The following is a 24,968-nucleotide window of genomic DNA, read 5'->3' as shown; positions in this document are numbered from 1 at the left end:
AAACTCACATTGGTTTCTCATACAGCATCTCTGTATAGTATGTGTATTCACCGGTATTCACTCTCTGTCCTAAACGGCTTGTTGGAGCTCCTGCCCCCCCCCCTCCCTGTGAGCCCAGTGTGCTCTGATTGGTCGGGACGTTGAGAGGCTCGTTGCTGCTCGCCACTACTGTGAGGTGCTGCGAGGAGCGGACAGGCTTCCGGGTTGGCGATACAGAGAGACACAGCGAAACTCATCCTGAGCACACTCAAACACTCACAGCCGAAGTAAAAACAATAAGTGTGGCTTGATATTGAGTAAGAAAAAGGTTTATAACCAGGGGTGCACATAACTTTTTTGCCCTGGTTCTCAAAGGAGCACCTGGAGATGTTGCTTGGTGCTCATCCTTAAAGGAATGGTATGCTCATGACACTCATTTTTAAATAATTATCATCCGATAAAACAGACCAGTCTCTGCCAGTCTTTTTTTTTTTTTTTTTAATCCGATGACATTATCAGTGATTTTAAACTGATTAATTACCGAAATAACATCAACACTGTGGGCGGCGCCATTTTACCGGACGTGACGTAAACCATGCGTTTGGTTTCGAGGACACGTTGATGTTCATGTTATTTACTGTAGTTACTCTCTTCAAATATGCCTCATTGTATCGCGAAACATTGCCACAATTCTAATAGGAACAATCCACGGAATGCTCGGTTCCATCTATTGCCAAAAGGTAAGCGTAGGAAGTACGTTCGGAGGCAGTGGCTAGCGAAATGTGGCCGGCCCGAACCGAAAGATCCACAGGCGCATGTATGCAGCGAACATTTCAAGTTTCCGGACGACTACTCTGAGAGTATGATGAAACATAACATGGGATTTATTGAACAACCATTACTTAATGGAGATGCAGTACCATCGGTCTTTCTGGTGTCATCACCGACCAGGACACCGGTTCGGCCAGTTGAGAAATCGCCCTCTGCAAGTGTGAAGCGACGGAGGACCAGAAGTAGTGCTCGGAGTAAGAATAAGGTATGTTATAGCGCATTTCCATTGCAGCGGGTAGCCCCGTTTAAACGTCCTTTAGCGTCCAGGCCAGGCCAGTTTTTGGTGGCCTTTCCATATAGCGTAGTACCGGCTAGTGGGTATTTTCCCCAGTTTTTCCGGCCCCATAAAATCGTGGTTCTAGGTACACCATTCATGTACAGGTCTTCCTACTCGCCTCCCGAAATCAATTGCACGAGTAAAGGGATCATCTCCAGCAAGATCACCGTGCTGTTCATCCTCATCGTCACTGTCCCTGGATTCCTGACGGTTCTGACTACTTGGCTTGAACCTGTATGGCTGAATTCCCCCATCCAATCTCTTCATATTGCTCAAAACTTCTTCCTCGGCTGACGAGTCTGAACTCAAATACTCCGCCATGTTTTCGTGTGTTTACAAAGTGAACGCATGGATGACGTCACGACCATCACGTGACTACTGTGTTCACCAGCAGCTACTACACACTCCTGACGCTCCGGTTTTCATTCTAGGGGACTTTAATCACTGCAAACTTGAACTGTCACTACCCGGTTTTCAGCAATACGTTACATGTGAGACCCGGGAAGATAAAATTCTAGACAAATGTTACGGAAATGTGAACAACGCCTATGTGAGTAGAGCCAAACCCCCGCTTTCGAACTCGGACCATAACACTGTTCATCTAATACCTACCTACAAAACGGTTCTCAAGCGAAGTAAACCACAGACCAAGACTGTAAAGGTTTGGACTAGTGACAGCATAGAGTCTCTTAAAGGATGTTTTCTCTCTACTGAGTGGAGTATCTTTCATGAGATGGACGTGGATAATGCTACTGAGACGGTAACTGACTATATACAATTCTGTGTTGACAATGTGATACCTCAGAAAGAAATAACTGTGTACCCCAACAACAAACCATACATAACTAAAGAGGTTAAGGACTGTATACATCGTAAAAATATAGCTTTTAAAAACCGGGATAAAACGCAACTGAAATGTGTGCAAAAGGAGCTCAACCACATGCTCAGAGAAGCTAGAAGGAGACATAAGGACATTATAGAACAAAACTTTTCTACAATGAACTCCAAGGAACTTTGGGACACTATGAAGGCAATCACAAATATGACCCCAGCTAAAAAAACTCTCTGCACCTCTGATGACCTGCAAAAAGCAAATGAACTGAATGACTTTTACATGAGATTTGAAACCCAGGACTTCTCCTCTGAATGTACAGACATCGTAGAGACAATCCCTGCTAGTGACCAGGATGAAAGGGTGGTGATTGACCCTTTAAAGGTCCAATCACTTTTCAAACACACCTGTACTAAGAAGGCCACAGGGCCAGATGGCATCTCTGCATTCCTCCTCAAGACATTTGCAGAAGAACTGACACCAGCATGGTGTCCCATATTTCAAAAATCTGTTGATCTTCACACCATCCCCACCCTCTGGAAAAAATCAATAATAAAACCTGTCCCCAAAAAACCTTGTCCAAAGGTAAACAATGATTTTAGGCCTGTTGCATTGACATCCATTGTCATGAAATGTTTTGAGAGGATCATGGTGCCGCTGCTAAAAATGGAGGTTGATGTACATTTAGACCCTTTTCAGTTTGCCTACAAGCAAGGGCGTGGCACAGACGATGCTCTAAATAGCATCACACACCTGGTCACTAAACACCTGGAAGACCCTAAGGCATATGTACGCCTACTGTTTGTGGATTTCAGCTCGGCTTTTAACACACTGCAGCCTCACATCTTGCTTCAAAAACTGATTAAGATCAATATAAATCCTTTCATCTTGAAATGGTATTTTTCGTTTTTAACCAATCGCACTCAGCAAGTCAGGGTCAACAATGCCCTCTCAGAGCCCCGGACCATCAGTACAGGAGCCCCCCAGGGTTGTGTGAGCTCCCCGGTCCTCTTCACACTGTACACAAACGACTGTACAAGAGCCCACCCGGAGAATTATATCATCAAATTCTCTGATGATACAGCTATCCTTGGCTTAATGCACAAGGGCAGCAGTTCATCGGCTTATCACTCTGAAATAGAGAGATTTGTGCAGTGGTGTGATTCTAGCCATCTAGTGCTGAATGTGAAGAAGACTGAGGAGATGGTATGGGACCCAAAGGCAGTGGGTGACCTTAGCCCGGTGGTTATCCACAATGAACCCATAACTCAGGTCAGCTCCTATAAGTACCTTGGTGTCCATCTAGATAATACACTCAGCTGGAAGGCGCATGTTCAAGGTCTGTGCTCTAGACTTCAACAGCGATTGTACTTTCTGCGTCGACTCCGGGCTTTCGACACTGTTTTATCATGCAGTGTTGGAGAGCATCATTAGGTATGGTATCACTGCCTGGTACGGTAACTTGACAGTGCAGTCAAAGTCACAGATCGCTCGCCTGGTACAGACGGCTATGAAAATTATGGGGGTTAAAAAACACCCATCTCTCCAAAACATATACGAGCAGTCCGTTATCAGACAGGCAAACAAAATGGTGTCTGATCCCACCCACGTACTCCACCCAGAATTCCAGCTCCTACCTTCTGGTAGAAGATTCAGGGTTCCCAAGAGCAGGCTGAACCGCTATAAGCACTCATTCCTACCAATGTCCGTTAAACTTCTTAACATTGACAGGAAGTGAAATGTAGTCGAAGTCAAATGTAATGAAATGTACTTTTTTTTAAATGTTGGCCATGAGGGTTGTGCAATAGGTCGCCATTGTCAGTATGTGCGTCTGCGTGTATTGTGTTTGTTCAAACGGTGTATGATTGATGATATGTGTATGTCTCTTAAATGTCCACTATGTTTGTATATTATGTACATGTATGCGGAACTGCTGGACGGAGCCCAGAACGAATTTCCTTACGGGGACAATAGAGTATATCGTATCGTATCGTATCGTACTGAAAATGGCCAAAATGGCAGCGGCCTGACGGAATATACAGGTTTTGATAAAAAAGAGCTATAAAATCATTATTTACCGGGGAATATCGCTGATTTCTTCAGGGTATGGTTTCAACATAATGTTTCACTAAATACTGAAGTTTTGATTAATTATCTAATGAGTGGAGCATTCCTTTAAAATTAAATAAACCGTAACTTTTGAGGGGGTCTTGACTTTATTTGCCAGACACACGGCACTAAACACACATGCAGAGATGAACACAGAACACACATGCAGTGGTGAACACAAGACAACATTAGTACGACCAGTAATCCTACAAGCTGTCATCACTACCCTCCTGACTGTTCTCCTCACTGTCTTCCTCTCTGTCAGACATGGTAGCTGATGATGTAGGCCTACTACTTTCTCTCTGGTTCAGTGGCGGATCTAGACAATTTTACATGGGGTGGCAAAGGGGAGGCAAGAGGTTTTGGCAGGGGGGCATGGGAGGATGGATGAATCCACTACACAAAACACTAAAACACAGACATACATATAAACTATTTATTGTTATAGTATCCCAAAGATTAACATGCCTAGTAATCAAACAAAACAAGACTGTGCATATTTTGAAACATAAAAGTTTCAGCAAAATTAAAATAATACAAGAATTACAATAATTTCTCAATAAAAAATATACAACGGCAGGCAAAATACAAGTAGACTATATCAAATTTGACACAGTACACACAACAGTGAAATTACTTTTGTACAACTTAAGTCCTTGGATGTAAAGACATCACCTATCTATTTTAAGATAGCTTGAGGCGCCGATTGTTGTGCTGTGCAGCAAAACGTTTGACAAAAATATCCATGTCTATTGCTTTTGCACGCTCTTTCTCAATGCTGAGAATCGCTAGATTCCTCAGTCGGTCCTCTGCCATGGTTGTGCGCAGGTGATTTTTTACAAGCTTCAAAGTTGAAAAGCTTCGCTCACACCCTGCAGTACTCACTGGCAAAACAATAGCAATCTTACATAAGCGAAAAAGTTCGAAGAAAACCTCTCGAAAAGGTTCCAAGAACTTCACAAACTCAGTCAGAATGGACGGGTTTACTTTGCCATTTGTTCTGTTTCTTTCCAGAAGCCTGGTGTATCTCAGTTTTCAAGTCTTGCCAGTCAGAGCCATATGCCTCAGCCACCAACAAAACAAATTCTTCCTTTAAGAAACCATTGCTTGATGGGTTTAAAGCTTGTATACCCCTCATTATGTTGCTGCTAAACTTTGAAAAGCGCCTGTCCATCTCTCTGATCATTGAGTCAACGACGGGAGTGAATATACCTATTCTGAAGGAATAATTGCTGTCAATATGTGTTCTCTGTCCCACTGTAGATGTTACAAGACTATCATGTAGTCTGCTAGATGTGTGTCTGGTTCTTTTTGATTTGGCAATGATAGAAATGTTGCAGTCATTGCATGTTTTAATGACTGTATTCCACAGCTCATTAAAGCTCTCTTCTTTGCGATATTCTTCAAAGGTCTGTCTGAGGGTTTCAGTAAGGTCAGCTGCTTTGGTAAGGTCAACATTAGGTGACTGGAGCATCTCAGATAAAAACTTTGCTTCACCTAGCACTTTTCTGAAGACAGCTAGGAGACCTATGAAATTAAGGTCAATTTGAGAACGTAGCCCTACAGTCTACAGCTCTCTGTGGATTGGCCTCATCTGAAATGTCATCCAGCACTCTTATGACTGCAGTCAGCCTGTCCATGAGGTTTCTACATGCAGCATAGCGACAGGCCCATCTAGTGTCACTAAGTCTTGGTAGTTCCCGTGGGGCCCCAGTGAACATTTCTTTCTGGACATCCATCCAATTATTGTGAACATATGAGCCTGACATGAATGTATACAGTCTTTCCAGCAACATGAAAAAACATGCAGCTTCTGGGACACTCTTCACACAGTCAACAATGACAAGATTCAAACAATGTGCGTTGCAGTGAACATAAAATGCATATTTGGCCGCTTCCTTAACCCTTGTTTGCACACCAGAGCACCTGCCACTCATGACTGCAGCCCCATCATAGCCTTGGCCCACCAGGTTCTTTTTGTATTCCAGCCCATACTTCTCAAGACAGGAAATTATTTTCTTTGTCAAACTGGCTGCATCCAAGTGCTCTGCTTGTTGGTACTCAAGGAAGCTCTCCTGAACCACACCATTATAATAATAGCGTACGACCAGAGACAGCTGCTCAATTTTTTTCATATCTTTAGTCTCATCTGCTAAAATAAAAAAGTGTTCACTTTCTTTAACCTCTTTTATAATATCCTCTCTTACAATTTCAGCTAAGCATTCTAACATTTCGTTTTGAGTGCCTTTGCTGGTGTACTTTGCATTCCTGGGACCCTGTGACAATCGTCTTTTAACTAAGGGATCGTGTTTACTTACAACATCTAAAATCTCAAGGAAATTTCCCTTGTTTTTGGAAGTTTCAGACTCATCATGGCCACGTTGGGAAATGTTTTGAGTAGCTGTCAAAAGTAAAATATCGGCCAAAGTTTTTATGTATTTTTGATTTTCGGTTACTTGTTTTTGATTTTCATCTCCCATCATTCCAAGAATAGTTGTATTTCTCCCGGCCATGCTTTTGTATTCTGTCCATGCAATCATGGCATTTACATGTGTGTCTGATCTGGCATGTACACTGAACCCACTATCTTTGGAAGTGGCCTTCTTCCAGTTTGAATAGCCATGTTCTGCTGTGAAAACACTTGCTTTTGCAGAAACAAAATGTCTGCATGCAAAACAGTATGCTGCATCTTGAGAGAGGGAATACTCAAGCCATGGCCAAGAACTGTACCACTCCTTGTGAAAGCTTCGCTTTGCTGCTCCATGTAGTGTTTTGGGAAATGTCTTAAGATTGGGCTGCACAGCTGCATCACCTTTGCATTTTGATATATCTAAAAGAAAGATATAGAATTGGTCAATATAATTATCTAATGCAGGCGTAAAGTTGTTCTCTATCATAGCATTTGTTTTATATATTTGGTTTGATCATAATCACTAATATAATAAGATGCATTTGTAAATCTTTACGCAAGTAATCCTATATAACACATACAACAGAAAGTAGGAATGAACATGTTATTGTACATTATGTTGTATGTCAGGGACATGCCTTGCTATGCTACTGTAATGGATGGGGAATAAAAACATACCATGTGGTCCAGCTAGAGTGGTAACTGCCTTCCTGCCATCTGCCTCAGCCTCCTTCTCACTTCCTGCCTCTGTCCCTCTTTCTGAGTCTGAACCCTCTTCTTCATTTCTCACATCCACTTCCTCTCGATCCATATCTTCATCTCCTTCTGTGGCCTTCTCATGTTCCGACCCTCCTGGCCTCTCCACTGTACTCTCCTCTCCTTTTTCATTTCCCTCTCTCTTGTCCTCATTTTCAGTTCTCTGACTTTTTGTGTTAAAAAAATAAGTGATATTCCCTTTTCTTTTCATTTTTCAACAACTCCAGGCCTGCAAAAGTCAAGATGTGAAGCACTGGTTAAAATCCTCGTAATACATTACACTGTCTGGCCTTTAAGAAATTCAAAAAACTTAAATTAAATCAGAAAAGTAAAAATCATTAAAGCATTTGTGTTCAGACTATTTACTAGTTTGACGGTACACCTCTATTTACAGTCTATGCGGTAAATATTTGCGATGTAACTTGTTTTAATTTGTTAATTCATTGCTGTGACATGTAAGGGTAACCTACGTATCTTTTAAACTGCTTAGCTAACTAAATTAAAATGATCGATCACCTAGCTAGCTAGCACAATCAATGTGTAATGTGTTGTTGGCTAACGAAACGGCCTGAAAAGGAGACCGTCCGTTAAACACAATACAAACACGCCGTTTTGAATAGTGTGTATTAAACTCTTTGTGTCTTTACTTACAATAATACAAGCTTACAATACAAGGACAAAATGGTCCGACGGGTAGGCTACGTAACGGTCTTTACCTCCAGATGCTGAGGACAGCTCAGTCGCTGCTCTCTCTCTCTGAAGCTGTGTCACCCGGAGTCTGTGTGTACATTGGGCTGGCTGTGCTACGCTGTGCGCGCATGATGCAGGGCCGTACCAAATGTTTTAAGGGGTTTAGGTTACTCATTATTAAAATAGGTAAATGAATTGCTTGTTATAATGATTTGAGAAGGTTGTTGTGGACATAGTGGTCTTTCGATTTACTAATAACAGTTTTAAGAACCAAAAAGTTAGGGGGGCAGCTGGGGGGGCAAAGCCCCCCCGTAGATCCGCCCCCTCTCGGGTTGAGTCTGCGATTAGCTGCTTGCACCCACAAGTCAACAGCTGGGTTTGGGTCGAAAGTCTCTGTTGTCATCTTAGACAAGTGGATGTAATCAAATAAGTATGTGAACATAACCAATAACCTACCATAGCCAATACAAAATTAATGTAGGCTAACTTATTTTATTTATGTTGTTCATTAATATCTTATTTTACCTTAACATTTATTTATTTATGCATTTTTTTTTATCTCCAGTTTTAAAGAATATTTTTGGTTACTGTCCTATAGTATACATTGGAATGATTTCAAACGTGTTTATCCCAATAATTATAAAGGAGTGCCTTGGAAATATGTGTTTACATCAATTGTGATCAAACCGTTTGAACTTAGACTAAAGTGAACTATCTAAACACTACGGTACGTCCACACAGCAGCTTTAGACGAATCTTCCACCGCTTCCAAGGCTTCTCTGCCCATTGACTTTGAATGGGGATGACGTTACTTTGCCTCGCTTTTCGCCGAACTGCATTGTGGGGGAGCGAAGCGAAGATTTCCAGGATTTCCAGGATTTTCAGGATTCAAAAGTTGAGCAATGTTCAACTTTTGAAGCTGAGCTGGAAGCGTCAGCCAATCAAATCCCGTTTATGCAAATCTGACAGTTCAAGCGCCAGCCAATCAAACCGCGTGCAAGCTGGGAGAGCCAGACCGCAGTTCATTTCTATATTCCTAACAAAAATGGAGGATAAGTTAGTTATTGCGGTAGCAAATCACCCGGTTCTTTATGACCAGTCCCTATTTACTTACCGGGATACAAACCGGAGGAACCAGGCATGGAGGGAGGTGGCAGAGACAGTGGGTGAAACTGGTAGGTTTTCGCTTGTTTGGGGATTTTATATCCAGTTTACTTCGTTGCTAGTTTACTTCGTTGCTAGCAAGCATAGACAGTATCATTAGCCAGCATGGAATGTAGCATAAAATAGCACCATAGACATTAATCTCATAAATGTTCAAAATGTTAAAAAAATAAATGTTCATCATAGCCCTTCCCACTGACACTTTACCTCTGCCACATCATAGACTATATCTGCATCACATTAATGCACACAATGTCATATTCCTTTATGCACATATTCTGATTTCACATTTCTTAGTTTATATTAGGGCTGTCAGTCGATTAAAATATTTAATCGCGATTAATCGCATGATTGTCCATAGTTAATCGCGATTAATCGCAAATGAATCGCACATTTTTGATCTGTTCTAAATGTACCTTAGAGGAATATTTTTCAAGTTTTTAATACTGTTATCAACATATTAGTGGACAAATATGCTTTATGCTAATGTTTATTATCATTTGAACAATGACAAATATTCTCATGAATATTAAACACAACAACCTCTGAACATTACAAATATTCACCTCAATTCAACCTGGAACCTCTCTCATACAATAATACAATATGTGTGTGTGTGTGTGTGTGTGTGTGTGTGTGTGTGTGTGTGTGTGTGTGTGTGTGTGTGTGTGTGTGTGTGTGTGTGTGTGTGTGTGTGTGTGTGTGTGTGTGTGTGTGTGTGTGGTGTGTGTGTGTGTGTGTGTGTGTGTGTGTGTGTGTGTGTGTGTGTGTGTGTGTGTGTGTGTGTGTGTGTGTGTGTGTGTGTGTGTGTGTGTGTGTGTGTGTGTGTGTGTGTGTGTGTGTGTGTGTGTGTGTGTCATTGGCGCTATGTGCAACTCAAGGCATATGCTCGAACGGGAGCTGCGTGGACGCTGCAATCATGTTGCGCACTATCCGTGCTGAGTGTGCTGACTTTTCGTACAATGTCCCACTGTCTGGCTTCCTGCATAAAGTCAAGTGCTCGGCGCAGTTGTGGCGAAATGTCGCTCCTCTGTTTTCATTTAAACAGCTCCTTCTATCCATTAGCGCAGCTAGCTAGCACCAGATGCTAACAACAACAATGCACGTAAGGTCTCTCTCTCGCTCGCTCGTGCCACACATACACACACCCTCCCGGTCCTCCCAATAGCCAGTCGGTGCCTGCCGGTGAGCGTGGAAGTGTGGTCTGCCACAAGCGGGCGGCAGGAGCGGGGCTGTCAGCATCAGCTTGTAGATGGTATTTTAAACTCGATGCGCTCAGAGCCTCTGAAACTACGGGGCGGCCGAGGAAAAAGAATACATATGCGTTAATCGCATTAAAATAATTAGTGGCGTTAATTTTTTTTTGCGTTAACGCGTTATTAACGCGTTAACTTGACAGCCCTAGTTTATATGCAAAAACGCATTCATAGCATTCTATTTACATGTAAATTACTGCTTTATTTAATTGTTATCTTATTGCAATTTAACTGTATTTTATTACGGTGTAAAACATTGTGTTTTATATTAGATTTCTTGTTTTTTATATATGCACCATGACATCAAGTCAAATTCCTAGTATGTGCAACCTACCTGGCAATAAACCTGTTTCTGATTTTGATTCTGATAAAGTGTGACATGTAAAACCAACCAATTACTTGTTATTGGACAATGCAGCTTGCTCATACATTTTTTAAAATATAGTCAATTATTATTACTACCATGGTTTCGTTACGATGTATATGTCTTGCAGACATACCACAATGCACTACAAATTAGGATAGGACTAAGAAAGCTGCATTGACATTGACATGTAAAACCTTTTTATGCAATTGACAGTGATAAAGGGATTAGGTTTTCATTAATGGAGGAATCATTTTCGTAAATTAAAGAAATTAACTGTATTCTTTCATTTCATTTTATTAGACGAAGTGTGCAGAAAGAAATGGAAGACACTGAGGGACAAGTACAGGAAGGAGAAACAAAATGAAAAGGAGGGGAAAAGAAGCGGTGCAGGGTCTTCGGGGAGATATAAGCCCTGGCATCTCGCGGCAGTCATGACTTTTTTAAACCCATTCATGATTGACCGTGAGACGTCCAGCAATGTCCCCCGGCAAACCCTTCCTCCATCCACCCTGGTGCCAGAGGAAGAGAGCCAGGAAAGCCAGCCAGGTGGCAGTCAGCCAGCCAGTCCAGCCAGTCAGCCAGCCAGTTCAGCCAGTCAGCCAGCCAGTCCAGCCAGTCATTCAGCCAATCTAGCCAGCCAGCCAGCTAACAGCCAACAAGCAGAGCAGACAGGACAGGAGGAGGCGAGTGTTGCGATCCGGGGGAAAAGGAAAAGGGGAAGTGAGATGTCCTCCTTTCAGCAAAGTTTGCTGTCTGCCGTCGGTCCTATTCTGGCCATGCCACCACCACCCCCACCAGTGGTGGTGGAGGAGGACGAGGACCTGTCATTCTTCAAGAGTCTCTTGAGAATGATGTCAAGACAGAAGAGGTTAAGAGTCAGATTTGACATTCACAAGGTGGTTTTAGAGGCAGACCAGGAGGAAAATTGATTACTGATACTGATCCACATTACATGTGTTTACACATCACACACTTCACTGACAACATTACATAAATAAAAGTTATTTAAAGTATGTTATGGCTATACTGTGTCTTCACTTGTTCATGTGGTTTGTCAGTTGCAACATACCAGAAGCTTCATGTATGTCGATATATAATGTGCCGTCTTCTGTAATTGTTCAGGTGAAAACCTTTTGTAATCATGGGTGGTTTATCACTAAAAACAGGACTGAAGGAAAAAGGTTGTTAGTCATATCATAATATAATAATATCAATTCAAGAAACATGTTTATTAGGAATGTTTGATTTTAAAATGGCTCATTTGGAATATTTGCTTTTTAAAGAAAATATGGGTAGCTCTTAAAAGAGCTTTTGGTTTGTAGACAATGGTGACCCTACACCACATTCTGCTGCCATGGCACTGCACCCTCCTCATTGAAATAGGAGCTGAAGGTCTCCCTCAGTTGGATGGATCTGCGTGTGGCGTTGTTGGAGCCCATCCTCGGTGCATCACACAGGGTTGAAGAAGCTGGAGCTTCATCCGTGGACTCTGCGATAGGTGTGCGTGATGGCCTTCCTATCGTCTTCCTGCGGAGGAAGTTGTGCAACACACAGGTGGCCTTCACACACAACTCTACTACCTCCGGGCTGGTGGTGATGACACGCCTGAACATTCTCCACTGTGATGAGAGGATGCCAAACGCACATTCAACCACCAACCTGGCACGGCTGAGGCGGTAGTTGTACATCCTCCTCTCGCGTGTGATCTGGCGTCCAGGGAATGGACGCAGCAGGTTTTCCAGCAGCGGAAAAGCTTCATCTCCTACAAACACATGGGGAAGAAGGCCGAGCCGCTCTGCTCCTGGGATGACGGTGTCAGGTGGTAGCTGCAGACTGCCATCTCTGAGGCTCTCTCCAAAAGCGGAATTCCGCAGGCTCCCACTGTCGCTGCTCCTTCCAAAGCCTCCAACATCCACTACCCTGAAGAGGTACTGGGCATCCACGACAGCCAGCAGTACCAATGAGTGGGTGGACTTGTAGTTGAAGTACAGGGACCCAGAATTTGCTGGAGCCTGGATCACCATGTGCTTCCCATCAATGGCACCAACGCAATTCGGAAAGTTCCAGCGCTCCTGGAACCCAGCAGCGATGGCTCTCCAGTCCTCCATCTGTGGAACTGTTAACTGTGATCGTTATTCTCGCGTCCAGGAAAGAGAAGCTTAAAAAGGAGACTAAATGGAGTCTCTGGAGGTTCAAATTTGGTACTTTAATTAATAAAAAGGCGCGGTAAAGTCACAAACAGGATTTTGTTCGACAGAAAAGCAGCTGTCTCTGGCTCTCGCTAGCAGAGGGAAAAGAGAGGCCGAACCGCTCAGGTGCTGCTGTTATATATCTTCTCCTGGCTCCTCCCTGCGGGCCGGCCCTCCACATCTTAATGTCCGTTGTTACGTTAAACAGAGGATTCAGGCATTGTACATTCAATATATACTTAAACACGCCTCTTCTCCTCATATTGTCTTTCATCACTTTTCCTTTAACACATTCTAAACGTTGTAGTTAATATTCTAAAAAATACAGAAAATACTTCACGGCTGGTTTGGTTTCTGGTCATTCCGGATGTTGTCACATCTTACCCACGTCTGTAAACAATAACTTTATTCAAATAAACTGTACCTTCATTTAATATTCAGCAATAATAATACGTCTATAGTTGCAGTGTTAAAATCATTAGGTTTCGGTGTGCATCACTCCATGTCATTTCGCTACTAAATTCACCTCTATAATAAATGGTAAACTAGCCACATGCTAACTGCTAACCGGAGATGAAGGATTTTCAGAATAAAATACTTAACAACTGGTTGTGCACAATAACTTCTGGTTTTTCAGTATAAAACAGCATTTAAACTGAAGGTATGTTTAAGGTACATTATGCTATCAAAACATTGATTTTAATTTCTAACAGTCCGTCCTTACACACCTAAAAGGTGTGTGTAATACTGAAATCTGAACTCTGCATAGTACATAATTCATATCAAAAACATACAATCAAAATGGAATGGTGCGAATATCCTCAACTTTACAAAAATACAAAAATACTTTGACTGTGTTCAAACATAAAAGTTTTCCCTTGTGCATAACTTCTAGTGTTAACATTCAATATGGTTCTTCAAAATAGCAGCAATGGCTTGGTATCAGAACATTTCTTCCTCCCTCCTTTCACAGAAACCGTTCTCATACCACGCTCAGTGTTAAGGCACTTGTTTTTACAAAGTGAAAAGAAATTACCCATTTTAGAATAGTAATGATTCGAAAATACATTAAATCTACCATATAGAACAGTGAAAAATAATAAAAATGAAATACACTATCTTGTAATAGTATAAGTAAATTGAAATGGATTCACTCCATTTTAGCATTTTATTTTGCTCACTTCTTCACATGATTTCATCATTTAAAGAATCACATCGGCTGGACATTCATTGAACAACCTAATCTCTGAACATCCATATCGTTTAACATCATTCAAACTAACTCATCATTTTCATCAACATCTGTATACGGGGGTGGGTCGTCTTGTTCTACTAGCATTTGTAACTGTCTCCTCATGAGAAATGTACCCTCCCTCCTTTCATACCATTTAAGGTATGAAAGTAATATGTTCTCTAGAAGAGGCCGTCGTGATCAATCGGTATTTTAGGACATGGAATTAATGCAACATCTAGGCCTCCCCTGGGCGCCCCTATGCTATCCTTGTACCCTTGAGCCTAAACTCCCCCTGGGACTGGTCTCTTAGCCCTACTGGCTTTGGGGTGTTTTGCCATGTTGATTAAAAACATCACTGGCTGTGCTAGTGCACAGGTCCCAGCCCAATCCTGTGACAAGACTGAGTACAAGGTTTTAGTTCCAGAGTACCACCAAACATCTACTCTGGGGTACGGCATTTTAGACGGTCATTTCTGGGAGAAGATTTTGGTCAGTTACAACAGTTGTAGAATTTCATCACTTAAAAGTTCCTACTTCAGTAGCTTTGTTTAGGTCTGTTCTAATGCAGTGATAAAGTCCCTGAAATGGTGTGAAAACGCATTACACTAATTTATTTTCAATTCTGGTCTACTTAAATAACGATGCTGACCCCCTTTAACAGTGTGTGGAACCTTGGGTGCCCGAGCATGTGATAATTACTCCCTCCTTCAACAAGGACTTTAAAAACAGAAGTCATTTCATTAATGGTTTGTAGTTCAATTCAGGAATTTTCACTCATGGCAGATATGTTTCTCCTTTTAAATAACATCTCTAAATGTCAGGTCATCACTGATTAAATGGATGAGCATTAGGAGGTGGTGGCACTTGTCTTTTAAAACTCATACTCTGGTGCCGTGCGCTCCCTCTGAAGCTGCAAGTAAGATTTAAAACATCTGCAGGGTGGGTTGAGCAACCCCTTCTCCCTGAACGATATTTATTGTCGAAAATATGCACCATTAAAATGAGTGATCCAAGGCCCCGCATGTATTACTCCCAATTATACTAGTTTTTTCAAAATTAAAATCTTCAATCGCTCTTTGCCTATTGTCTTTTTAAAACTCTACATCTTGGACGACAAACAAATGTTGTTTCCACCTTAACAGTTCACCTATGGTAATATCCATGCTACAATGGTGAAACCAATACTCTAGATTGGAATACTTTCTTTGGCTTGGTACTATTTTCCATTCAAATAAAGATTTGCCTGCTATCTATATTGTAACAAATTAAATCTTCCCCAAATTCTCACATGAATAAGAATCTCTATAAGAATAATTTGTTTATTATGATTAAAATATTGAATAATATGTTCTACCCTCAGTGTGTTTTTAGGATTATTTTCTAATAAGTGTGTTTATGTGTAAACTCACTCACTCCTGTGTTCCTTCTCTCCCCCTCTGGTTGTCAAGCCACGACCCCCTCAGGTTCTGCTGACCCATGCCAACTCCTCTGGTTCTGTCTTCTCCTCAGTCCATCCGCACTTGGATCTTCCCGCTGTAACTCATTTCAGTGGCCCAACTGCTTTGCATTTCATCTCCTCCTTTTCAGTCTCTACGCTGTTGCATGGAGTGGTGTATTCTGCTCTCATGTCCCACACTCTGCTCTTGTGCCAAATCTCGTGGCTCAGTTTGGAACTTCATGTCCTGTTTGAGGGACCGATGAGAGTTTGCCTCTTTGTCAGCATGCTGGTTTGGTTCTGGATGCCTCAGGTGGAGATGGTTCTGGATGCCTCAGGTCGTTGTTGGTTCAGCTCGGGTTCTCCGTCTGTTCGATGGAGGAGGAGGAGTCTCCTGTGGTGAGGTCATTTGTCTGAAGATGGGGTCGTAGCGGTCTGACAGGCAGAGAGAGAGAGAGAGAGAGATCTCGGGACGCATTACCTATAGCTAATTCTAACACACAGAGGTCAAATATATCCAATCCTTTCCACTCTATTTTCCTAATCTTACTATCTGTCTTAGATGTTAAATGTCATCTAAACCCAATTAATGTCTACTAATGGTTGTGCCATATCCCTAAACATTGTTTTCACCCACTGCAACATGGCTACTCCAAATAACTCTTTCAGGAAACCATTTTCTTCTATAAATTAAAAATACCTACATGGTTCAAGCAACACATATTTCACACACTATAAAAGAACGTCCCCATATTTTCTCCATTACTTTAAATCTCACTGTTATTTAGAACATAAGTAACTTTTGTGACTGGACATATCTGCAATGTCGCCACAATCTGCTGGAGAATTTTGTTCATAGAGTTTGTACCCTCCCTTGGCCTCCCTGCCACTTAATTCAGGAGTTTACTTGATTGACAGAAAAAGCGACCTATCGCTTTCCAGTCTGTTAACACTACACTACAATCCCCAGCTATCGTTTAGGACTACAGTCCCCGTGATTAATCTTCAAGCTCTGGGATTGGATGTTGAACACGCGCGCCAGACATACACACCTGTCGCTGCTGTGTGGAGGAGATTTCGCAACGGAGGAGTCCCGCGGCTGAAGGCCGCCATCCGCTGGGGAGACCTGCACAGCTGTTTTCTGCTTCTGCCGGTGCGGAGGCCTGATCGGGGGATATCGCGGAGAAACCGGAGTGTTGCCACACTGCTGGTTGCCTATTCCTTGCTGCTGTCCGTGGTTTTGTTTCGGGAACTTCGTGGATGCTGTTGTGCTGAACTGGGAAAATGGCAAATGTCGTGTTTCTGCTGTGCCTTTTTTTGACTGTGCTGGACAATGAGAAGATCGGTAGTCATCCTGAAAAATCTGCTGGATTCGGGTCTGTTCTGTCGCCGGCAGTGGACATCCCCTGTACAGGTTCGGATGGGTTGCACAAACATTTGCTGGTTGCACTGTCGCGGACATTCATCTCGTCAAATGTCTGTCTTTCTCACTTGCCTGCCACGATGGTCCTTCAGAATTGTTTTTTGAACTCTAATCTCACTTTCGCAAAGTTTTCTGGTGACTCTAAAACAGTTGACAATGTTTGTGTGTTGATTAAGAGGAAAAGGTGCTTGGTATTTTTATTGTTGTTGCTATCGGGGAATGTACAGCCAAATCCGGGTCCACCTAGTACTTTTAGTCAAATAGCTACTCCTGCTGATTTTATTTCTAGATCGGGGTTAGGTTTAATTCATTTAAATGTGCGTAGTCTGTTACCTAAATTAGATTTTGTCCGTATTTGGGCGAGTTCAACTGATGCTGATGTCATTGTCTTATCAGAAACGTGGCTTGATAAATCCATCCTGGCCTCTGACATTTACATAAATGGTTACAATGTATATCGCACTGACCGTCCTAAAAAAGGTGGTGGCGTTGCCATTTATGTGAAAAATAAGTTTTGTGTAACAAATATGGTTTCCAAATCGGTTAGTAAACAACTGGAATTTTTAGCTGTGAATGTCGAAGTCACAAAGGGTCAACAGGTCATGGTGGTGGGTTGCTACAGACCCCCCTCAGCTGTCAAGGACTCCTTATCTTCACTGGCAAAACTGTTATCTCAACTTTCCTACAAGGAAATAGTGCTGCTTGGTGATTTTAATTGGGACTGGTTAACTTCTGTGTCAGAGGACTTTAAAAACCTGTGTACCTCTTTGAACATTACTCAGATTGTAGATAGTCCTACTCGCCCAAACATTAAGTCCCCAAATAAATCCTCCTTAATTGATCTCATTTTAACAAATGTGCCACATAAATACTCATCTGTGGGAGTATTTGCTAATGATGTGAGTGACCACTGTGTTGTAGCCACAATTAGGGACACTAAGATCCAAAAAGTGAAACCACGCATTATCACAAGGAGAGATAAAAAACACTTTGTGGAGCAGGGTTTTTTACACGATCTGTTTGATTTTGATTGGGGTAAGATCAATCTGTGTGCGGATGTAGAAACTGCATGGTCTTATTTTTATCTTGGTTTTATGAAAATTATAGATAAACATGCACCTCTGCGTAAATTCAGAGTGAAGGGTCGAGACAATCCCTGGTTTTCCGCTGAACTGTCCAGTCTCCTTCATGAGAGAAATAATGCTTGGGCTAAGGCTAGGAAATCAGGCTCAGAGGTAGAATGGCTATGCTTTAGGCAGCTAAGAAATAGCTTCACATCACAAATAAAAAGTGCTAAATCAAAGTTCTATTTGTCAGTTACCACAGAAAATCTGAATAATCCTAGGAAATTTTGGAAAGCCATAAAATCGATTTCCACTGGTGATATTCCAAATGAGCTACCTCCATGCCTTACCACAGAATCTGGCATTATATCAGACAGGGCTACTATGCTCAATTGTTTTAATAAGCATTTTGTGTCTTGTGGCTCGCTGTTTGATTCTGTCACTGACTGTGCTTCTGCTTCTGTGAACGCTCCAATCCTTGAACAATGTGGTCTGGAAAACCCTTTCAGTTTTACCCCTTTTACTGTTGGTGTTGTCCATGATGTTTTATCCAAGTTAGATCCTAGGAAACCGGCTGGCCCGGACAACCTAGAACCTTTCTTTTTAAAGATAGCTGTAGATTTTATTGCTCCACCGCTTACTTCTCTTTTTAACCTCTCCCTTAGCACAAATACAATTCCTAAAGTATGGAAGTCTGCTTATGTCTTGCCTTTACTGAAAGGAGGGGAGGCAACTATTTTAAATAACTATAGGCCAATCTCGAAATTGTCAGTTCTGGCTAAAGTGCTTGAACGACTAGTGAGTGAGCAAGTAAAGGACTTTTTATGTATAAATGATATCCTGTCGAAACATCAGTCGGGCTTCAGGAAAAAACATAGCACCATCACTGCCACAATGAAAGTTGTAAATTGATCTCTCTAAAGCGTTTGACACCGTTGATCATCGCATTTTAAAACAGAGGCTACTCAGCATTGGCTTGTCCAGCCTTGCAGTGGGGTGGTTTGTGAACTACCTCTCTGAAAGGTCCCAATGTGTACACTTTGATGGGCTCACTTCTGAGTGGTTGAGCATTTCTAATGGTGTACCTCAGGGTTCTGTTTTAGGTCCACTTTTATTCTCCATTTATATTAATAGCTTGGGTGATAATGTGGAGGAAGCTACCTTACATTTTTATGCGGATGATACTGTGATGTATTGTGCAGGTACCTCAGTTAAGGAGGCTGTTGTTAAATTACAGACTGTTTTTAACACTGTTCAGACTCAGCTCTCAGCGCTTAAGCTTCTTTTAAATGTGGATAAAACCAAGTTAATGCTCTTTTCAAAAGCTAAAAAGTCACCAGAGCCTGTTTTAGATATTGTAACCATGCAAGGAAAAAAACTTGAAGTGGTAACCTCTTACAAATACCTTGGTATCTGGCTTGATGACTGTCTTTCTTTTAAACTACATGTAAATAACCTGCTTAAAAAACTGAGCGTTAGGCTAGGTTTTTTTTATAGAAACAAGTCCTGTTTCTCTCTTGAGGCCAGGAAAAGGCTAGTCACTGTGACCTTTTTACCTGTGCTGGACTATGGTGATCTATTTTATATGAATGCGCCGGCCAATTACCTCACCAAGATCGATGCCGCCTATCATAGTGCACTAAGGTTTGTGACAGACTGTAAGACTTTGACTCATCATTGTACCCTGTATACAAGGGCAGGGTTGCTTTCACTTACTGTACGGCGGCTAAATCACTGGTATCTTTTTATTTATAAAGCAATGTTAGGGAAACTTCCGTCTTACATCTGTTCCCTGATCTCACAGCGTATTGTAAGTGGCTACTGCCTGAGATCTAAAGCTGTGGTTGTATTACATGTGCCAACTGCTAGGACTGTATTAGGAAATACAGCTTTTAGATGTGCAGCGCCGCTAGCATGGAACAGTCTACAAAAGGAATGGAAGCTAAGCAGTTTGATTCCATTTCATGTTTTTAAAGCTAGGATAGACGCTATACAATCAGAAAATATTGGTGTCTGTAAATGCTACTAGTATACAAACTGTAGTATCATATAATGTCCTTTGTTTTCTGTCATGTTTGTATTAATGTTTGGAACTAATTGAAGCAGGTCACCATTGTAAAAGAGGTCTATGATCTCAATGGGTTTTATCTGTATAAATAAAGGTTTTGAATTGAATTGAATTGTACGTACAAAGCTGTACTTGTGGGTTAGTAGCCTGTTTCTACTGTAATCATTTTCAATAATTGTGCTCTAGTCACTGGTTGGTTGTCCATAAACTTAACAGGGGTGTTTCTGGCACAAACTAAAACATGGATCCAGTGTATTTGGAGATTCCCCTAATCTGTAAATCCCCATCACTGATTATCCCGATCACTTAAACCCATCTCATCATTTGATACAAGAACTGCATATATGGGGGTTGAATCATCTTGATTGTAACCTCCTCACCTTTGGGACCGAGTATTTCTAACTCCTCCTCTTGTTGCTCAGCTGATCTTTTGGCTCTGGGGATAAGTGAAAGTCTCTGAAACACAGCTGGAGTTTTGTTAGTGATGTGGGGTTTATCTATGAGTGGACTAATGGATCCATGTCTTACTTGATATTGTACTCCCCATCCAACCAGAAAGGTGCCAAGTGTAATGAGCACAATCAACAATGCTATTCTGACTCTTATCCCTAGGGGACCCCACAATTGGTTTGGCTTTGTTCTTGCATCATCTCTATTTTCTCCCTGGTTGTGTCAGTTACAGAATTTAAATAATGAGTACTATAATAACATATACAAAAATGTGACTCTTTTTCAGATGTAAAGCAAAAATAGGTTTTCACTTTAGTGTACAATCTATAAAAATCTATAGATAATTTGTCTTTTGAGCTGTTTATTTCTATGTATTGTTTTGTTCCAGCTCTGCCAAATCAGTCCTAACTCCCAATAATGTTCTGGAAGTTGCCAGTGAAGGGTGACAATGTGTGAGGTGGTGTCAATTTGCTCCTTTGTCTTTACCTTTAAACCGGTGCGCGTGTGGAGTTCATTACAACTTCTCACTGTTCCGTCCACCGGGGATCAGCTCACTGTCTTTTGTGAACTTTCACCCTCACCCAATCACCTGGCCGAACAGGAGTCTCTTCTGGTGTCTCGTCTGGTATCTCTGTAGCTTTCTTAGTCTGTGTAGACAAAACTTGGATAATATTACTCAGAGTTCTGACATATTCATTACTTTTATTCGTCTAATATCTAAAACTGGACCACTCCCTCCTTGGAGGAGGCCCAAGCGTCGGCATACCTTTTGTCGTTATAAGACCTATTGTTAACTACATGTTATTATTTATTAACTACAACGTCACTGAAATCAATATATCTGTATAATCATGACACTCCCTCCTTTGAGCAGAACATGCTCAATTAATATTGCAATGATTACCCTATTCTGAACAGGACATGTAAAACCCATAACGTTGCACAAAATAAATATAACTTCTCCATGTACCCATAAGGTGTACAAAATATCGTATGATGTGTGGCTTTCTGATGGTATAAAAACATATTCACTAAAATCTGCCATTAGCACAAAAAATGGTTTACTTGTTGCAATAATGGCTTTTGTCCTGGTATTATGCATCATTGTTGCTGCGAAAAACAATACCCCTGGTGTCGCTAATGCGTCTCAATAATTCTAGGACTAGAGGATTGTTTGATACTGCTTAACAAAGATATGATAAAATAATATTTCTCTAAACTAGAGGGAAAATACGAACTATTCTCACCTAGGGTGACATGCATGAAGGGCTGGTGCCCCTCTCAAAATTAGATATTGCCTTACGCACTACATTATAAATCAGTAAAATTACTCAAATAAATAAAAACTGATTCTTGAAACTGTTGTAAAAACCCTACATCTTCTTCATCCAAGCTCTCAATCAGTGTTATGTTATTTAATCTGCAGCTCATGCCTTAAAACAGATACTTCAGACTGATTATAAAATTGTGTTTATGAGAAAAAATGTAATCTGACTCCATAAATCACATAATTGTTTGACTAAAAAACTACACTTCCACTAACAATAAATGAAGGTCCCCTTTAAACACAGCCCCGGTCTTCTGACTGGGTCTATCTATGTCAGGGATCACCAACTACATTTGTCCAAGGGCCAAAATGTGTCCAATAGACACTATCGCGGGCCAGCGATTTTTATATAGCCCAGAAAGGGGGGGGGGGGGATGCTAGTGGAGCACGCTCAGGTAGTGTGGACCGCATAAAGCTTAGCAGACTCTTCACGCTAACGAAGGATCACTTCTAGGCAGGGTTGGGAGGGTTACTTTGTAAATGTAATCAGTTACTGAATACATACTCTGAAAGTATCAGAATACAGTTACGTATTCAGACTACTTTTAGAATACTTTTGGAATACTTTCTTTTTCCATAACAGATGGGTATATTTTGGTGAACAGGAGACACGTATTTTACTGTTTTAATGGGTTATCAAGAACTCAAACACAACATATTGGCGTCATTCTGGACAGCTCCCTCTCATCTCCACCCCACATCAAAAACATCACCCGGATTGCATTCTTTGTACTGTCTTAAAACCTTTCCTTGGAATATGTTATGAATTGTAAGGTGTCCTTGGGTGCTTTGAAAGGCGCCCCTAAATAGAATGAATTATCATTATTATTATCTGAAACAATGTAATAACTTGTTCCAGTCACTTGCCCCATGCATTCAGCAGCAGCAGGCCATTCACTTTGATTTGATCCCGTTATTAAATGTCATAATTTCGACAATAAAGAAATGCTACATAAACGTTATCTTGCACATTTTATCCAACCATCTCCGTTTCTAACTTTCAATATATTTTAAGAGATCTCTCTCTCATCTGCGTGCGGGGGCGGGGCCTCACAGACGCTGCATCTCTCTCTCGCTCACAGACATGCTGCAGCGCCGTGCAGTGTGCACACAGTTCTGCCGGTAATGAAGATTACATTTTGTGAGGAAAGTTTTCCACCAATAATTCCAATAAGTATTCCAAAATGTATTCACTTCAGGTTTACGAAAGTAACTGTAATCAGATTACTCGTTTTTCAAATGTAACGCCAGCTGAATACAGTTAGCCTACTTGATTTTTGTATTCTGATTACGTAACGCCGTTACATATATTCCGTTACAACCCAACCCTGCTTCTAGGCTACTGTCCCGCAGCTCCTGCCTCTCTGTTGGACTCTGTCGCAGCAGGCCTACTGCTGTGGTGCGGAGCGCACAAACCAGACTCTTCACAACGAAGGATCACGTCTTCTTCAAGGCAGGGAAGGTTTTGCAGTACGCAGTCTACTGTCCTGCAGCTGCTGCCTCTCTGTTGGACTCCGGTACTGCACCTTACTCACGAGACGTTGTACAAAAAAATAAATGGGTGGGGGGCGAACGCAGTAACCACTCCGCCAACGCCACAGTCACCCCCGTCGTGCGGGCCGGATGAGAATGTCTGGCGGGCCGGATGTGGCCCGCGGGCCGCCAGTTGGTGGTCACTGATCTATGTACTGGCTGGAAAATGTTGTGCCAGTCTCTGTCGCTCTGTCACTGTTCTCCCGCTAACAGTCACTCCCTAGTTCTGCTGGGTTCTTGTTGATTTCTTCACTGGTTTGAGACAAGCGACCCTATCGGACACCTCCCTTTGTAGCCAGACTTCACCACAGCAGAATCGATTTTCTGTTTTTAGGTCTCAACAGCTCCACGTCAGGTGTATCGCCGCCCCTTGAACTGCAGTCGGTGTAAACAGAAGGATTTGGTATGGATCCTCCGTCTTGGGCGAGTACTAGGTTTCCGTCTTCATATTTTTTGGTGGAAACCCGTCGTCTTGACCTCACTAGCTGTGTGGACACAATCGTTTTCTGTGTGGGGGAACAACATCACTCGTAATCTCTTTCCTTCTCATAATTACAAAAATAGTCTAATAAATGTTCTATTCTGTGGATGCTTTATGTGTAAATGCAAATGCTACTCTCGATTTTGTTTTACAATAAACATTAAACCTCTCCCTCCTGTGGTGACAGATATGGCTCAATGTAGCTGGGTTTCAAAATACCCTTGGGCTGAGGATGCATCACCTGTTGGTCTGGCCCTCTGAGCTTCCTCATTGCTGTGATTGATACCAGGGTGTCAGTGGCATTTGGGTCATGTTTGGCACCCCTGTTCGTCTTTGACATCTCTGGGACCCCCTGCCTCCGTTGTCATCATGGAAACCTCCTGGTTGTTGGTTCTGCTTCTGATTCTCTGGCACTATCTGAGATTTAACTGTTTGAGGTGTCTGCTCTGCATTCTCTGGTTCTTCCTGAGCTTGAATTGTTGGAGGTGTCTGCCCTGCCTTCTCTGGAAGTTTCCCCTCCCTTCTCCTTGTCTTGTTCCTACAAGCTACGGTGTCTTTTGTTTTTTCTGCTATGTCTTCCCTCACTGGCAGGTTTGCTACTCGGACCACATTTATGCTGTGTGCCAATAGGCTGGCATATTCCAGATGGAGTATCATACTTGTAACTCTTCTAAATCTTTCTTCATCTTCCCTCTATATAGTTCTTTTAATTGGAAAGGTTAAAGCATCTGATCAGATTATTACCCTTTCCTTGATATCTGCAGTTGAGCCTGGCTCTGCGTCTGGTCTTAACTTAGTTTCTTTCGGTGACATGCTCTCTTCCTATTCGAATGAATATTATTAAGTTATCAAAGATTGAAACACTAATCCTCCGACTAGCACCTTCGTTCCTGATAAATAATATCCTATGTCATCCGAACTTAACTTTAAATCTGGGTAGGGGTTTTTTTTTTTTTTTTTTAGAATTTTCTTTTGGTTGTTTTTTATGATTTAAGTTTTTTGTAAAATATTAATAAATTAAATTAAAAGATAAGAAATTATGCAAATTTTAAAATCTGAAATGTTAAAATAAAAATTGTACAGTGTATTGTTT

At 41.7% G+C, this 24,968-nt stretch overlaps 2 protein-coding genes across 3 annotated transcripts in view; one reads left to right on the top strand and one right to left on the bottom strand.

Moving 5' to 3' along the window:
• Positions 1 to 24,968, top strand: part of si:cabz01090165.1 (uncharacterized protein LOC100333421 homolog) — a 493,854-nt gene that overhangs the window by 96,585 nt on the left and 372,301 nt on the right. The window lies entirely within an intron of this gene.
• LOC117560674 (zinc finger MYM-type protein 1-like) lies at positions 4,682 to 7,963 on the bottom strand. The gene is made up of 3 exons (XM_034237617.1): positions 7,911 to 7,963; positions 7,117 to 7,423; positions 4,682 to 6,858 (listed from the first exon to the last, which is right to left on the bottom strand). Exons 2-3 carry the CDS (start codon positions 7,403 to 7,405, stop codon positions 5,570 to 5,572), a joined length of 1,578 nt encoding a protein of 525 aa, XP_034093508.1. The 5' UTR covers positions 7,406 to 7,423; positions 7,911 to 7,963; the 3' UTR covers positions 4,682 to 5,569.

Source organism: Gymnodraco acuticeps, unplaced genomic scaffold, assembly GCF_902827175.1.
Source record: "Gymnodraco acuticeps unplaced genomic scaffold, fGymAcu1.1, whole genome shotgun sequence".
Lineage (NCBI taxonomy): Eukaryota > Metazoa > Chordata > Actinopteri > Perciformes > Bathydraconidae > Gymnodraco > Gymnodraco acuticeps.
Note: the sequence above shows the minus strand (reverse complement) of the source record. Positions and strands in the feature narration are given on the sequence as shown.